At 44.5% G+C, this 18215-nt stretch overlaps 1 protein-coding gene across 4 annotated transcripts in view; it reads left to right on the top strand.

The window, feature by feature from the left end:
• The window catches only part of strn3 (striatin, calmodulin binding protein 3), a 437029-nt gene that overhangs the window by 260517 nt on the left and 158297 nt on the right, over positions 1–18215 (top strand). For all 4 annotated transcript variants that reach the window (XM_072488228.1, XM_072488218.1, XM_072488210.1 and 1 more), the window contains one exon: positions 1689–1822. In XM_072488228.1, coding sequence (XP_072344329.1) covers positions 1689–1822 — 134 coding nt within the window. The remainder of the gene's footprint in view (positions 1–1688; positions 1823–18215) is intronic.

Raw genomic sequence — 18215 nt, 5'->3', positions numbered from 1 at the left:
TGAATTGGGCCCCCATTCATGTTCAAAGTAAACCACTTTTGTAACAGGTTGTGAATTTGCATCGTGTTGAATACTGAACTAAAATTGATAGATAATACATGCACAAAAGATTTTGGCTGTTGGGGTGATTAGTTATCAGGTTCACTAGAGAAACGGTAGCATCCTCAATTCTCCTACGTGCTTTCCAAGCAAATTGGAGAGGATCAAAAAAATCTGAAACAGACAAGGTGAGGTGGTTACTATCGACTAACATCGATACATTTAGCCAAAAAAAAGTAACAGCTACAGGTTTAAAATCATTAAATGTTTTGGCGCTTCTGAGGCGCAGGTAAGATGGTTGATGATTTCCAAGTATTTGAAACAGTACATACAATTATTTCAATTTTCATTGCATGTGTGAATACCCGTTTAAATTGATAGGCACATTCTTTCAGTAATTTATCCCGTTTCCATCTAGACCAGGAGCTTCATATAGTTTAATACGGGAAAGCCATGATGCAACCTCATTCTCTAATATCTGCACTGGTGAATGTACAGGGATCCTATCACATACTTTACATTCATTTCTAAAATCAACCACATCAAATCTTTCATAAAATTGATTAAGATCATTAACAGTCCACAGTAGGACAGTACACAAACACGTTTTTTCCTTTGCCCATCTATCATTTTTAAGACCTTTCCATGCTTGCCGTGGGTTGTCCATGCAAAACCTATGTTCTACTTTATTTTTAAAATCAATTTTTGCTTTCCTCATTTTGGATTTTAATTCCCCTGACAATATCAATTTCATCTTTAAGAAATGCCAACTTCCTCTCCATTCAGACATTTTTGAAAATTCCTTGACACCCAAGGTTTATTGTGTGGAAATGCGTTAACTGTTTTGGTGTCAATAATTGTATCCTTGCAAAAATTGATACATGATAGAGTTTCTGTCAACTCATGTGGGTCAGCACACCAATCAAAAAACACCTGCGACAATGACATCTAAACAGTCGATGAGCTCTTCACTACTCTCCTTTGTCCACACCTGAACTGTCTTCAGGATAGGTCTTTCAAGTTTCACACGCTGTCTGTACGTTGGTAGGAGATGGATAACGTTATGATCCGATTTCCCAGGAGGTGGTCTACACACTGCCTTGTATGCGTCCACTATATTGCCATAACATTGATCCAGAGTGCTAGTCGAACGAGTGGGACAGGTGACATACTGCTGCAGAGTGAGAAGGTGCGCCAAGAGGGAAAGAGTATTAAAATCCCCAAGTGCAAACACTAACTGGTCGGCTGATCATGAAAGCGCACCATTAAAACTATTCGCAATCCTTTCAGCAGCTTCTTTATTCTTTTGTTAAGGCTAGTATAACAGTATACTCGTCCAAACTAGTATAACAGTAATTTGGCCATATTTGCGTGCTAAATAAAAGGGCCTGAATGGTTCAGTGAGGATCTGATAGCCTGGTACAGACTTGTTCATGCACCTTAAATTTCGGCATCCAGGCATTATAAATCCAAATACGCAGCCCACCACCTACTAATTTCTGTGATGTTGCTTTATCTCAGTCTGCTCGTGGATAAAGCAGATTAGTATTTTATTGAAGACATAAGGGGAAAATACTATGCATGTTCTGAAGATTGTTTACATTTATGATTTATTCATTTGATATAAGATGTTTGTTTTTTTTAAATAGCTGAGCCACTGACTTTTCCATCTGGAACTGGCAAATCATTTATTATGGGTTCAGATGATGTGCTGGAAAGTGTTTTGGGCCTTGGTGACCTTGCAGACTTGACAGTAGCAAATGATGCAGACTTCAGTTATGATGTAAGTATCTAATTAATGTAACTTAAATAGATTCTAACTTTGCATTTTTTGTATTTAAGCAGCCATAATTGTTTTGGACAGATCTTAGTTTGGGATAAAATAAGGACCAGAGACCGTCCTTCCCAAGACTGAAAGAAAAAGCGCTGATATAAACAACCCAACTTTTGTTAGCAAGCTTCTATATGTCTCCGTGTTAAGAATAGAAAGAAAATATGAACTTGCATTTTATAGCCTATAAAACACCACTTTAGTTGTAATGTAGAGAAATATGTCAGCAGATTTACACACTGCGAGGTTCCAGGAACAATAGTGAAATAGATGATCTATTTTGGGGGAATTTGGATGAGGAATAAAGGTTGACCAGAACATATGGAGAACTTTCTTTCCTTCAAATATTGCCATGTGATCTTTTACTTTAGACAGGATGTCAGTTTGACAAAGGCAATGCAACACCCTTCATACGGGACTGAAGTGTCAGCCTATATTATATGTTCAAGTTTCTGGAAGGGGCTTGAAGTCATGACCTCCTGCATGTCAAAATTTCAAGTCAAAGTTGACAACTCTTAAATGTAAATTAAAGTCAGGGCAGACATGAAATGGCCGTACTCCTGAGATAGATGCACCATTCCATGATTTTTGTTGTAATGATGCAGTGGAAATGTTTGTTTTGTGAACTTGTGGCATATTCTTTTGTTCCAGCTACTGTCAATCAGAGTCAAAACGTATCGCTGAATGGGCAGCACGGTGGCGCAGTGGGTTAGCCCTGCAGCCTCACGGCGCTGAAGTCCCAGGTTCGATCCCGGCTCTGGGTCACTGTCCGTGTGGAGTTTGCACATTCTCCCCGTGATTGCGTGGGTTTGGCCACAACCCAAAGACGTGCAGGCTAGGTGGATTGGCCACGACAAATTGCCCCTTAATTCGAAAAAATTAATTGGGTACTCTAAATTTTTTTTTTTTAAAGTATCGTTGAATAGTGCACAAATTGGGCCATTTTTTCAAACCCACAGGTTTTTTTTTATTGTTCAGTTAGGCGTAGAGTTTATGATTTATTTGTATGCAAACATATATTGTCAGACTTGAGCAGCTTGTTTGTTGTTTAATATTGTGAATTCAGTTTCACCACACTCATTAGCAGGTGTCAAATTAAGGGTAGGTGCTTCCCTAGATTTAGATTTGAATTTATTGTCACGTGTACTAAGGTACAGTGAAAAGTATTCTGCGTACAGTCCAGGCAGATTGTTTCATACATGAAAAATATAGGACATACAATAAACACACAATGTAAATACATAGACATTGGAAGCATACGGAGAATGCTACACCGTAGAGAAGACACGTGGAGAGGCCAGTTCAGTCCATAAGGTGCTTCCCTAGCGGGCAGCACGGTAGCATTGTGGATAGCACAATTGCTTCACAGCTCCAGGGTCCCAGGTTCGATTCCGGCTTGGGTCACTGTCTGTGCGGAGTCTGCACATCCTCCCCGTGTGTGCATGGGTTTACTCCGGGTGCTCCGGTTTCCTCCCACAGTCCAAAGATGTGCAGGTTAGGTGGATTGGCCATGATAAATTGCCCTGAGTGTCCAAAATTGCCCTTAGTGTTGGGTGGGGTTACTGGGTTATGGGGATAGGGTGTGGTGTTGACCTTGGGTAGGGTGCTCTTTCCAAGAGCCGGTGCAGACTCGATGGGCCGAATGGCCTCCTTCTGCACTGCAAATTCTCTGATAAGAGGGTCATTGAGGAGTCTGGTAACAGCAATGAAGAAGCTGTTTTTGAATCTGCTTCTGCCTGATGGAAGTGGTTGGAAGAGAGAATAACCCAGTTGGGAGGTGTTATGGGCCAGGGTTTAGAGAATCCCAAAGTGTATCATGGAGTTCACCTGACCCACAACTCTTAATAGATTGTGGCATGGGGAGCACACGGCTTACTCTACAGGTATGGTACAGCAGAAAATGGACCAGTAGTTTTTAAAACAAAACAATGTTTATTCTAACTCAAGTTAACTTTTCTAAAACAAACAGTGAATATCTTAGCAACCAGTAAATCAAATACACCCCCCCCCCAAAAGAATACAACACTAAATAACCTGTATGCTGTCCTTTTACCATCCAAAAGACTTAACAAACCTTCAAACAGGAGCACATTAGATTTATATTCAATACTGAGACCATTTTTACAATTCTGAGTTCACCCAAATGATCCATAGATGGTCTTTGGATGCTTAGGTCAACAGCAGTGCAGCTCACAGGCACACCCAAGCTTTTCTCAAACTGAAACTAAAAAAGCAGAAGTGGAGCTCAGCTCCACCCACACTCAGACATCACGCCAGTAACATGAGCAGCTCCATTCTTAAAGGTACATTTCTTAAACACTCATTTCTTAAAGGGTACTCTCACATGACACCTTTTTTCCCCCCCCCACCCCCCCCAAGAAAAAAATAAACCATCAACTTCAAGATGGTTTCATTTTTCACCTTTGCACTATCCTTTAAGAAATGCACACAGTAAATATACTTGTTCGTTTATCATAGAATTTACAGTGCAGAAGGAGGTCATTCGGCCCATCGAGTCTGCACCGGCTCTTGGAAAGAGCACCCTACCCAAGGTCAACACCTCCACCCTATCCCCATAACCCAGTAACCCAACCCAACACTAAGGGCAATTTATCATGGCCAATCCACCTAACCTGCACATCTTTGGACTGTGGGAGGAAACCGGAGCACCCGGAGGAAATCCACGCACACACGGGGAGGATGTGCAGACTCCGCACAGACAGTGACCCAAGCCGGAATCGAACCTGGGACCCTGGAGCTGTGCAGCAATTGTGCTATCCACAATGCTACCGTGCTGCCCAAAAAAACAACACATGCAAACAGGTATAATAATAAAGTCCATTTTTTCCATTCTTCTTCCTCCAACTGAAATTCTTCATGATTGACAGTCTCGTTGAACAGGAAGGTCTCTGCATGATCCGTCCAATTCCCTACGCTTCAGCATTTCTCTTTAAAGTCAGATACTTTAGTTCAATCTGATCATAGAGTCCCTTGTAATTCTCCAACACATGCGCATTGGGTATCACAGCTTTCAGGCATTCAAATGCCTGTCGAAAGTCCGCTGTCCATTGAAATTTTTGACATTTCTTAAACAAGTCCATCAGTGGAGCAATCAAGCAACAAAACGTTTGCACAAATGTTCGATCAAATCCACTCATGCTAAGAAATCGCACTATTTCCCTTTGTCTTGAGGGTATTGGAAACACCTCAAGGAAAGTGATTTGGGCTTTTCCAAATTCACTTTTGGCTAGGTTTATCACCAAACCCACATCCTGAAGTCGATCGAATAACTCCATCAGATGTTTTAAATGGTCTTTCCATGTCTGGCTGAAAATCACCAGATCGTCGATGTATACCGCGCAATTGGGTAATCCTGAAACAACTTTGTTAGTTAACCGTTGAAATATGGCTGGGGCGTTTTTCGTGCCAAATGGCATAACTTTGAATTGGTATATACCATTTGGAGTCACAAAAGCTGAAATATTCTTCGCCCTTTCGGAAAAGGTAACTGCCAGTAACCTTTAAGTAAATCCAATTCTCAATGCAATCCTCCAAACGTGGGATAGGATAAGAATCCGTTCTTGTAACTGCATTAACTTTTCTATAGTCCACACACAACCGTTGGGTACCTTCTGGTTTTGGTACCATCACTATGGATGAGCTCCATTGGCTGCAACCCACTTCAATTATGCCATTTTTAAGCATACTCTCAATCTCTTTGTTAACCTGTGCCAATTTTAAAGGGTTAAGTCTATATGGATGTTGTTTGATCGGAATAGCATTTCCCACATCTACATCATTATAACCATTTTAGTACTTCCCAATTTATCTCTACAAACTTGCCCATGTGATATCAATAACTCTTTCAGGTCAGTTTGTTTTTCCTCTGGAAGGTAACTCACCAATTTATCCCATTTTTACGAACATCCTCATTTTCCAATTTAATTTGAGGTATGTCGAAATCACAGTCATCTGGATTTGGTTTGTCACTTTGAGTTAGAATCATTAAAACCTCCTCCTTTTTCTCTCCTTCCCTTTCAAAGTACCTTTTAAGCATATTCACATGACACACTCGGTGAGTCTTCCTTCTATCTGGTGTTTTTAACCACATAATTCACCTCACTTAATTTCTTTTCAATCTGATAAGGTCCACAAAACCTTGCTTTTAAAGGTTCACCTACCACTGGTAACAATACTAAAACTTTATCTCCACTGGCAAAACTACAAACTTTGGATTTCTTGTCCGCTACCCGTTTAACCACATTTTGTGCAACTTTTAAATGTTGTCTAGCCAATTCACCTGCTCTATTTAATCGTTCCCTAAAATTTGACACGTAATCCAATAATGTAATTTCCGATTTCTCACTCACCAATTTTTCTATAATCAATTTAAGTGGTCTTCTTACCTCATGACCAAAAATTAGTCCAAAAGGACTAAATTTGGTTGACTCATTTAGGTGCATCCCTAATTGCAAACAATACGAATGGAATTCCTTTATCCCAATCCTCTGGATAATCTTGACAATAAGCCCTCAACATTGTCTTTAATGTCTGATGCCACCTTTCTAACGCTACCAGCGATTCTGGATGGTACGCAGTTGATTTAAATTGTTTTATTCCTAAGCTATCCATAACTTCTTTGAATAACCTTGAGGTAACATTTGATCCTTGATCTGATTGTATTTCTGTGGGTAGTCCATATCAAGTAAAGAATTGAAGTAACTCCTCCACAATCTTTTTAGCTGTAATATTATGTACTGGAGTGGCCTCTGGAAACCTAGTAGACACATCCATTATAGTCAAAAGATATTGATTCCCACTTTTTGTTTTAGGAAGCGGTCCCACGCTATCGATTAGGACCCTTGTAAAAGGTTCCTCAAATGCTGGAATGGGTATTAAGGGTGCTGGTTTTATCACTGCTTGAGGTTTCCCTATCACTTGACATGTGTGACATGATTGACAAAATTTAACTACATCTTTATGTAGTCCAGGCCAATAAAAATGTTTGGATTTTAGCTTGAGTTTTCCTTATTCCCAAATGACCTCCCACTGGTACCTCATGTGGAACTCGCAACACCTCCTTTCTATACCCTACCGGCTATACCCTACCGGCAATACTACTTGATGAACTTCTGCCCACTTTTCATCCGCCTGCATATGTAAAGGTCTCCATTTTCTCATCAAGACATCACTTTTACGGTAATAACACTTCTGGTATACTCTCGGATTCCTCTTCCGCGTATGCTTTCTGATACATCCGTTTTATTTCTACATCTTTCTGTTGTAACTCCGTCAATTTTCCTGAACTAAAAATATCCACCTCATCCTCCACCTGTTCTTGTTCTTTTTCAACCATCTGATCAAAAATCGTTTCTGTTAATTGCACTTCATCTTCACTCGTTGATTTCTCCTCTTGTTTTAACCTGTGACATTGCGACCTTGTTACTACACAATCCGGAAAAATCCCAGGATATTCGTCCTTCAACACTTCAGTTGTCTGATTTTTCCATTGGCTTATCAACCACAGTAGGTGTCACTCCCACTTGCGATCCAGCTATATCATTACCCAAGATAAACTGTATTCCTGGACAAGATAGTTTCTCTATTACTCCTACTACCACTTCACCACTCTTCACTGGACTTTCCAACCTTACCTTATATAATGGAACGCTACTCCTCACCCTGAATTCCACATATTACCACCTTTTCTGGCAACATTTTTCCCAAACTACATAACTCCTCATCTCTTACCATTAAAGATTGACTAGCTCCTGTATCTCTTAAAATTGTGACGTCTTTACCTGCTCCTCCTGATACACATGAGTAAACTTTACCCACACAAGTAAATTCTTTAACGAGATCTGGCACCTTCTTATCAATCACCTCTTGAACAGTCTGTACAATCTTTTGCACCTCCTTCGCTTCCCTTGGGCTTTCCTTTACCACTCTAACAAACGATGTGGAGATGACGGCGTTGGACTGGGGTGAGCACAGTACGAAGTCTTACAACACCAGGTTAAAGTCCAACAGGTTTGTTTCGATGTCACTAGCTTTCGGAGCGCTGCTCCTTCCTCAGGTGAATGAAGAGGTGACCGAAAGCTAGTGACATCGAAACAAACCTGTTGGACTTTAACCTGGTGTTGTAAGACTTCGTACTGTACTCTAACAAACCCCACTGTCTTATCCTGTTTTACCACATCAGCCTTCCCAGTGCTTTTCTTTTCTTCAACCACTAACACTGTGACTTTACATAGCCTAGTTTATTACAGTGAAAACATTTGAAACTTTTCATTTCTTTTCCACCCTCCTGGATTTCTTTTTTAATCTGAGGTACACTCTCCTTATTACCTCCCATCAGATCACCATTACCTTTACCACTTGAGTATTTCTCATATCCCCAGTTTCTATCGCTCACAGGCTGAAACTGATGTCAGAAACCAAGCTTTGATTTATGAAATAATTCATAATCATCTGCCATTTCTGCGGCTAATCTCGCAGTTTTAACCCTCTGTTCTTCCACATGAGTTCTCACTACATCAGGAATTGAATTTTTAAACTCCTCCAAAATTATAATTTCTCTGAGAGCTTCATACGTTTGGTCTATTTTCAAAGCCCTTATCCACCTATCAAAATTACTTTGTTTGAGCCTTTCAAACTCCATGTATGTTTGACCAAATTCTTTCCTTAAATTTCTAAACATTTGTCTGTAAGCTTCAGGCACTAGTTCATATGCACCTAAGGTGGATTTTTTCACCTCCTCAGACGTCCCAGATACCTCCTCCGGTAGTGACGCAAACACTTCACTAGCCCTACCTACCAGCTTTGTTTGAATCAGTCATACCCACGTGTCCTGTGGCCATTTCATTTGTTTAGCTATCTTCTCAAATGAAATAAAATAAACTTGTACTTCCTTCTCGTCAAACGTTGGCAATGCTTGGACATATTTAAATAGATTCCCACCAAATCTTCGACTATGACGTTCTTTCTCACTATCCTCATCACTATCATCCAACTGTACGTTTCCCTTTAAGTCTGCCAATTTTAACTGACTGTCATGTTTCGTGGCCATTTTCTGAAATTCAAACTCTCTCTCTTTATCTTTTTCCCTGATCTGTATCTCCCTTTCTTTTTGTTCTGCTAGGGCTATTCTTTTCTCCTTTCTTCTCCTTTTCTTTTTCCGCTCTCTTTCTGTCGTATTCAACTTGCTTTAATTCTTTCTCCTGTTCCATTTGTTTAATTTGCAACTGAATTTTTGCCATTTTCAATGAGTCAAACTGTATCTCAGGCAACTTTAAATGCTTAACCACCACCATAATTACCTCATCTTTTTGAATTTTGTCAGGTAATGATAACTGCAATGTTTTTGCCAAATCTAACAGCCTGCTTTTAGTCTCTGTCCGTAAGGTACTGCGTGTGACCGTCTCTTCCCCCAAAAACGCCTGAGCCTCTGAAAGAGCCATTGTCCACAACACACTCCCCACTTAAACTAAAATACCACGCCTGAAAAGCAACCACAATATGCTCACCCCTCACTGTTTTTAAGTTCAATAAGCCAATCCAGTAGATAGACTTTTATCCCCCTCGAGTCCCCAATTGTTATAGGCCAGGGTTTAGAGAATCCCAAAGTGTATCATGGAGTTCACCTGACCCACAACTCTTAATAGATTGTGGCATGGGGAGCACTCGGCTTACTCTACAGGTATGGTACAGCAGAAAATGGACCAGTAGCTTTTAAAACAAAACAATGGTTATTCTATGAACTCAAGTTAACTTTTCTAAAACAAACAGTGAATATCTTAGCAACCAGTAAATCCATGTAGATACACCCCCCCCCCCCCAAAGAATACAACACTAAATAACCTGTATGCTGTCCTTTTACCATCCAAAATACTTAACAAACCTTCAAACAGGAGCACATTAGATTTATATTCAATACTGAGACCTTTTTTACAATTCTGAGTTCACCCAAATGATCCATAGATGGTCTTTGGAGGCTTAGATCAACAGCAGTGCAGCTCACAGACACACCCAAGCTTTTCTCAAACTGACACTAAAAAAGCAGAAGTGGAGCTCAGCTCCACCCACACTCTGACATCACGCCAGTAACATGAGCAGCTCCATTTCTTAAAGGTACATTTCTTAAACACTCATTTCTTAAAGGGTAGTCTCGCGTGACAGAGGGGTCTTTGATTATACTGCCCGCTTTCCCAAGGCGGTGTAGACCGAGTCAATGGATAGGAGGCGGGTTCGCGGAATGGACTGGATGGTGTTCACGACTCTCTGAAGTTTCTTGCAGTCTTGGGCCGAGCAGTTGCCATACCAGGCTGTGATGCAGCCAGATAGGATGCTTTCTATGGTGCATCTATAAAAATTGATGAGTCAATGTGGACATGCTGAATTTCCTTAGTTTCCTGAGGAAGTATAGGCGTTGTTGTGCTTTCTTGGTTGTAGCGTCGACATGGATGGACCAGGACAGATTGTTGGTGATGTGCAAGCCTAGGACTTTGAAGCTGTCAACCATCTCCTGTCAAATACAGGCTTGCGATGCTGCATGTAAATCCGCAAAGTGCGATGAATAATATCGGTGCGCTCCAATAGCTGCATGAGAATATGATATAGTGGGAAATGTGGTTTACAAATGGTGAGGACTGAGTGCTTAATATTCAAGGTGCAGTAATCCAGGAGACACAAAAAGGAAGGTCAAAAGTAATGTTGCACTTGCAGTTTACAACCAAAGTGTACTACCCCGGAACTATTGGGATTCCCCATCCACGTCTGGGACAGCATTTAAATGACTCGGTAACGAGTCCCAGCTGGACAGGCCTCCGCTTGTTACCATAAGAACTCGTACTCCCCCAAGTCCAGATGCGGTCCTCTCCCTGGTTTTGGCCTTGTCCGACACAGGCCAGTCTTCTCCACTGCAACCCCCGGGATCCATGGGTATCTGTCTCCGAAATTACGAACTTGGACGGTATCGCCTGAAGGTCCCATAGGTTCATCGGGTATCATAATTTTTTTTCTGGGCTTCTTGTTTTAACTCCACTTTTCCAACTAGGTTGGGAAACCATAGACTGAGTCTGGTCCAGAGGAGCCGGCCCTTCAGTAATTCCGCTAGTGCAACCTCCGTCGTGGTTTGTGGCATGGCCCTGTAATTGAAGAAGAACCAAGCCAATTTGGTGTTGAGTGGGTCAGCGGTCTGCTTCTTCATGTTGCTTTTAAACGTTTGGACCGCCCGTTCAGCCAGGCCGTTGGAAGATGGGCGGTATGGCACCATTTGGGTGTGTTTCATCTCATTGGACTTCGTAAATGCCTGTACTTCTCCGCTGGTGAAGGGGGTCCCATGGATACAAAATAACTTCTGGAGTTTCTCTGTGGTGGCGCTGGATGTCGTCGAGGACTTCTGATGTAAGTCTCCACTTAGAATGGGTGTCGACCAAGATTAAAAACATTGATCCCATGATCGACCTGGCGATGTCCGTGTTACTGTACCCAAGGTTTCCCTGGCCATTCCCACAGGTGTAGCAAGGCTGATGGTGGGAGCTTCTGATTTTCCTGACACGACGGGCACAGTTTTACCAAGTTTTCAATGTCTTGAGTTAAACCCACACCACCAGACGTAGCTCCAAGTGAGCATCTGCATTTTGGAGACTCCCAGTTAGCTCCTTTGAAATTGGGCGATGGCCTTGGCGAGGGGTGACTACTCGGGCTCTTCAGAGGATGATGCGGTCTTCCATGCTTAATTCTTGGCGTTTAGCTAGGAAGGGCTTTAGATTCTCTGTGGGATATCTTTGAATTTCACCTCTTAGGATCACGTGGCGTAGTTTTGCCAGTGTGGGGCCATTCTTGGCGGATAAGGTCGGGTGTCCATAAATTTTAAAGTCATGATACCTTTGTCATTTACTGCGGGGCAAGCTTTTGGGCAGCAGTAGGTGACTCAGGGTGACTCATAATACCAGCCAACAGTAGTACCCAACTTTGGATCCAAGATGAGGTGATTGCAGGGGGGGGGGAAATTGCTTTGTCCTCCTTAAAAAGACCCGGCAGAGGCTTGTAGTTCGTGATTATCGTAAAATGTTCACTTTTCCTGCTCGTGGCAGTTTGCTAGGTGTTCTTTTTCGGAAGCTCCAGTAATTAATACATCATCCGGGCACACTGCCACCCTCGGAAGCCCTTGAAGGATATTTTCCATTGCCCTCTGGAAAACGGCGCACGCCAATGAGACGCCGAGGCAGGTATATTCATATAATGCCTCATGGGTGTTGATGGTGCATACTTTCTGGATGTTGCATCGAGCTCCAGTCTAGCTTGGTAAACAAAGCAAATTACAGCACAGGAACAGATCCTTCGGCCCTCCAGGCCTGCACCGACCATGCTGCTCGTCTGAACTAAAGCTCCCTACTCTTCCGGGGAACATATCCCTCTATTCCCATCGTAAAAGAAAAACTTGTGGCCTCAACGTTGTGGGCAGCACAGTAGCACAAGTGGATAGCACTGTGGCTTCACAGCGCCAGGGTCCCAGGTTCGATTCCTGGCTTGGGTCACCGTCTGTGCAGAGTCTGCATGTTCTCCCAGTGTCTGTGGGTTTCCTCCGGGTGCTCCAGTTTCCTCTCCCAAAGTCCCAAAAGACCTGCTTGTTTGGCGAATTGGGACATTCTGAATTATCACTCCGTGTACCAGAACAGGTGCCGGAGTGTGGCGACTAGGGAATTTTCACAGTAACTTCATTGCAGTGTTAATGTAAGCCTACTTGTGACACTAATAAAGATTATTATTATAAGTAAAGCCGCACCCGTGGCGTTCAACATTAGTGTCCCAGCCCGGGACTACCGGAATTACCGGTCCGAGTCTTGGACGACATTTAAAACTTGGTAATAAGTCCCAGCTGGGAGGGCCTCCATTTGCAACCATGGGAACTCTTATTCCACGAGCCCCACGGGCAGGTCAGTAAGTGATTCCCTGTGATCCTCATGAGGGTTAATCACTTAACGATATTAACTTTTCAGAAGAGATATAGAAGGGAAAAAGGGTGTGGTGTGACAGTACTGATGAGGGAAGATGTAGCATTTGAAAGAGAGGATGTCCCTGAGGGGGCAAGGACAGAACCAATTTGGTTAGAGTTAATATACAAAAAGGATATGATCATGCTCCTAGGGATATTCTATAGGCCACTAAATAGTGAGAGAGGTGTAGGAACAAATCTGTAGAGAAATCCAAGAGATGTGCAAGAACCATAGAGTGGTGATATCGGGGGACTTCAATTACCCAAATATCGATTGGGCTACTATTAGAGGAAATGGTAAAGGAGGGAGGAATTTCTGAATACATGCAGGGGAAATTTCCTTGATTAATATGTTTTCTGTCTAGCAAGAAGCAAAGCATTTCTTCATCTGGTGCCTCGGAATGTGATGGCCTAAGTGTCTGAAACAGTTGGGCAAGAGGGATTGTTGTATGATAAGGTAGTAATGCTGAAGAGCAAGAAATATCTAAAGTAGAACATCTAAGTTGGATGTTATTGATGGAAATGTGAGTGGGGAGGAGGATGTTAAGAGGCTTCATTCAAGGCGATTTAGACAAATTGAGTGTTTTACGATCCCAGTTGATATAACTGGACGGGACAATCCCAGAATCGCCAAAATGTAAGCTTTTTTGAAAACGTGAAGGAATAGAGGCACATGACTGCTAATTTGTTTTTATTAATAAGGAAGAAACATTTAAGCAACACAAAAGGTTTGATCGTGGTGCAATACTCCTTTACTCCCACTTACCTTAACAAATGTACACAGATTTTAAGGTTAACATGTGTTACAAAGTATATCTTGGACTATAATGGTTTCCATAACAAACTGTCGCTATCGGCTGGCAATGGCCAGATACACTCCACTTTGAAGTCAAATTAATTCTTCCTCAAAATCCCCCCGATTATTTTTATACCATGAGCCACTGAAGTCCGGCTTCCACACGAGTGATTTCAAATTCTGCTTTCAAAAAGACACACTTTCAAATCTTTGTTTAAACAATGCTTTACCTCAGCTACTTCTATCAAGGTTTTGCCCTCAGGTTTTACACTTCCTCCTTCCTGATTCCTTTGTCTTGACTGTTGCACAAACTCCTCACAATTTGCTTTAATTATTGATTCCCGGACTGTATTAAGGTGGCACCAAACTTTTGATTTTCCTCTGACGTGTTTTCCCACGTTAAATCTGGTCACTGCAACTGTCCCTTTAATTCAGAATACTTTACTGCATTTCCCTTGAACTCTCCTGAACAATACCTTGTTAAACCTTTCAGTCTCTGCTCCCTTAACTTCAGACTTCCTAAGACATTCTTTCTCTCCCAATTCCCAGGTTGTATGGACTTTATCTGGTTCTTTGGGAAGTCTGCCTTTTTGCAGCACCCTTGTCCTGCCCAGCTTTTCGTCTGGCAGACCTTTTTTTTTAATATAAATCTTTTTGTTGGCATTTCCCATATTTATAAACAGTTGTATATACACACATCAGATTTTTCTCGCCCGTGCTAATTTCCTTTATTATACAGGGAGGTTTAGTTTGTCCTTCGTTTAACTGACCTTCTGGATCGGTCTATAGTTCCTCCCCCTTCCCCATTGCGCGCGCCCCCCCCCTCACCCCCCCCGGCTTCGGCTGTGCTTTTCTTTTATTTTCCGGACAGAGTGGAGAGAAAAGAAAAAAGGGGGGAGTAGCCCCCCCCCTCATCTCTCGTGGTCCCCCCCCCTGGCGGCTGCACAGTCTTTTGGTACCTCATCTATGTTGGTGTTTTTTTAAGAAAAAATTATTAGTTTACTCCTCACTGCTGGCCTCGAACAGGTTTTGGAACAGACCGACAAACTGCCCTCAAGTATCCAGGAAGCCTTCCTCTGAGCTTCGGGTGGCGTACTTAATCTTCTCCAGGTGGAGAAATTCTGAAAGGTCAGCGAGCCAGTCTGAATCAGTGGGTGATGCTTCCGATCGCCAGCCGAGCAGGATTCTCGGGTGTGCAATTCGGGAAGCGAAAGCGAGGACATTGGCCCCCTTCCCCATGTGTAACTCTGGCTGCTCTGATACCCTGAAGATTGCCACTATTGGGCATGGCTTCACCCTCACCCCCACAACCCTGGACATTGTCTCGGAGAAGGCTGCCCAGAACCCAGCAAGCTTGGGGCAAGCCCAAAACATGAAGGTGTGGATGGCCAGGCCCCTCTGGCACCGCTCACATTTGTCCTCCACCTCCGGGAAGAACCTGCTCATTCGGGTTCTGGTCAGGTGCGCTCTGTGCACCACTTTGAGCTGCATTAGGCTTAGCCTTGCGCAGGAGGAGGTGGAGTTCACCCTGCTCAGTGCTTCACTCCAGAGTCCCCATCCTATCTCTGTCCCCAGTTCATCCTTCCATTTTTGCCTGGTCTCGTCCAGTGGAGTGTGGGCTCTGTCCAGTAGCTGTCTGTATATTTTCCCACATAGTCCCCCCTTCCCGTTGCTTGTGTCTATCAGGTCCTCTAGTAGTGTGGTTTCTGGGGCCCCGGGTACCCTACCGTCTCTTTGCGGAGGAAGTGTTTTATTTGAAGGTGTCTCATTTCCTGTCCTTTTGCTAGCCTCCACTTCCTCGTCAGTTCATCTAGTGTCGCCAGTCTGTGCCCTATGCAGAAGTCCCCGACCGTCGATGTGCCCCCGTCCTGCCTCCATCTTTTGAAGGTGGCATCATGGCTGGGGCGGGGGGGGGGGGGGGGGGAATCTGTGATTGCTGCATATGGGAGCCATGGGGAACATTTTGGCTATCCCGAAGTGTTGTCTCAGCTGGGTCCACGTTCTCAGCGGGGCCGCTACCACTGGGCACGTTGTGTATTTTGTTGAGGAGGATGGGAGTGCTGCTGTGGCCAGGGCCCGGAGGGTCGTTCCTTTACAGGATGCCTCCTCCATTTGTACCCAATCTGTGTCGGGTTCTTGTAACCATCCCCTCACTCTTTCTGCAGTTGCTGCCCAGTGGTAGTATTGTAGGTTTGGTATGGCCAAACCCCCTTTGATTTTCCTCCTTTGCAATGTCTGTTTGGGAATTCTCGGGTTCTTATCTCCCCGTCCCCCCCGTCCCCCACACAAACACCATGATTAGACTGTCTACGTTTTGGAAAAAGGCCTTGGGGATGTAGATCGGAATGGATTTAAACAGGAAGAGGAGCCTTGGCAGTATGTTCATCTTGATCGTCTGCACTCTCCCTGCCAGGGAGAGTGGGAGTAAGCCCCACCTTTGAAGGTCTCTTCTTACTTCCTCCACCAGGCTGGTCAGGTTCCACTTGTGGATCTGTGTCCAGTCTCTGGCTATCTGCATCCCCAGGTAGCGGAATCTGTTCTGGGCTGTTTTGAATGGGAGCCCCTCCAGCTCTCTCCCTCCCCCGTTTGTGTTCACTGGGAATGCCTCGCTTTTGACCAGGTTAAGTTTGTAGCCCGAGAAAGTTCCAAACTCTTTCAGTATTTGTAGTATTGCCTTCAGTCCCTCCTGTGGCTTTGAGACATAGAGGAGTAGGTCATCTGCATGGAGTAAGACTCTGTGCTCTCTGTCTCCTCTCCGGATTCCCTTCCAGCTTTTCGCGTCACGCAGGGCTATCGCCAGGGGTGCGATCGCTAGCGCGAACAAGAGTGGGGACAGGGAGAAGCCCTGTCATGTTCCTCTCTGCAGCTGGAAGTATTCCGAGCTGGTGGTGTTAGTTCGGATGCTCGCTTTGGGAGCGTTGTACAGGAGCCTCGCCCAGGCGGTGAACCCCGCTCCTAGGCCAAACCGTTCCAGTACCTCGAGGAGGTATTTCCATTCGACTCTGTTGAAGGCCCTTTCTGCGTCCAGGGAGACGATTACCTCTGGTGTTCTCTCCCCGGAGGGGGTCATTATTACGTTCAGCAGCCGCCTGACGTTCGCCGTGAGCTGCCTACCCTTGACAAAGCCCGTTTGGTCCTCTGCGACCACCTCTGGTACCCAGCCCTCCAGCCTTTTGGCCAGGACCTTTGCGAGTATTTTCGTATCAATGTTCAGAGTGAAATGGGTCTGTATGATCCGCATTCCATCAGGTCTTTATCTTTTTTGGGTATCAGTGAAATTGTGGCCTGTGCTAGCATGGGGGGCAGGGTGCCCCTTGCCAGTGAGTCCACGAACATGTCCCTTAAGTGTGGGGACAGGACTGGTGCAAATTATTTGTAGAGGTCCGCCGGGAACGCCTCGGGTCCAGGTGCCTTCCCCGCCTGCATGGAGCTGATGCTCTCCATGATTTCTCCCAGGTCTATTGGTGCTTCCAGCTCCCCCCATCTGTCTTCCCCCACAACTGGTAGTTCCAGTCCGTCTAGGAACTGTTTCATCCCCGCGCTCTCATTGGGGGGCTCGGAGGCGTACAGTCCCCGGTAGAAGGTCTCAAATGCCCGATTGACCTCCTTTGGTTCTGTTACCAGTCTGCCTCTGCTATCCTTTACCTGCGCTATTTCCCTTGTGGCTGCCTGCTTTCTCAGCTGGTGAGCCAATAGGCGGCCAGCCTTGTCTCAGTGTTCGTAGAAGGGCCCCCGTGTTTGGCGGAGTTGGTACACTGCTTTCCTAGTGGATAGCAGGTTAAAGTTCATTTGCAGCTTTTTTTCTCTCCGCCAGCAGCTCTACAGTCGGGGCCTCGGAGTATTTTCTGTCGACTTCCAGGATGGAGTTCACCATCCTGGCCACCCTCTCTTCCCTATCTCTGCTTGCCTTGTAGGCTATGATCTCTCCTCTAATCACGGCCTTCAGCACCTCCCAGAACGTGGAGGGTGAGACCTCCCTGTTTGGTTGTTACTAACATGGTCGCCTATGGCCCGCGATGTTTTTTGACAGAAGGCTTTGTCAGCCAGGAGGTCCTTTTCCAGCCTCCACGTGGGGCGCTGGGCTCGGCCTGTCTCCAACCTCACATCCATGTAGAGTGGAGCGTGGTCAGAGATAACGATCGCAGAGTACTCCGTTCCCGTGATCCCTGGCAGCACCGATTTCCCCATTTTTCCCTGCTCTGGAGTTTGATCGGTCGGTCAGTGGGTCCTGTACACAGTTGACGTCGCCCCCCCCATGATCAGTCAAGGTCGGGGATTTCTGCCATGGTCTTCTTTACAAATTTTGTGTCGTCCCAATTGGGAGCGTACCCATTTACCTGTACGACCGGTGCCCCTTCCAGAACACCGCTGACCATGACGTACCGTCCCCCTGGGTCCGTAACTGTCTTGGTTTCCCTAAACCTCGTCCTCTTGATAATTAATAATGCCCCCCCGCCCCCAGCCCTCGTCCCGTAGCATGAGTGGTATGTCTGTCCCAACCAGCCCTTTCTTACCAGCAGTCGGTCCTTCTCCCTCAGGTATGTCTCTTG

The sequence above is a fragment of the Scyliorhinus torazame genome, chromosome 2, assembly GCF_047496885.1.
Source record: "Scyliorhinus torazame isolate Kashiwa2021f chromosome 2, sScyTor2.1, whole genome shotgun sequence".
Classification (NCBI taxonomy): domain Eukaryota; kingdom Metazoa; phylum Chordata; class Chondrichthyes; order Carcharhiniformes; family Scyliorhinidae; genus Scyliorhinus; species Scyliorhinus torazame.
Note: the sequence above shows the minus strand (reverse complement) of the source record. Positions and strands in the feature narration are given on the sequence as shown.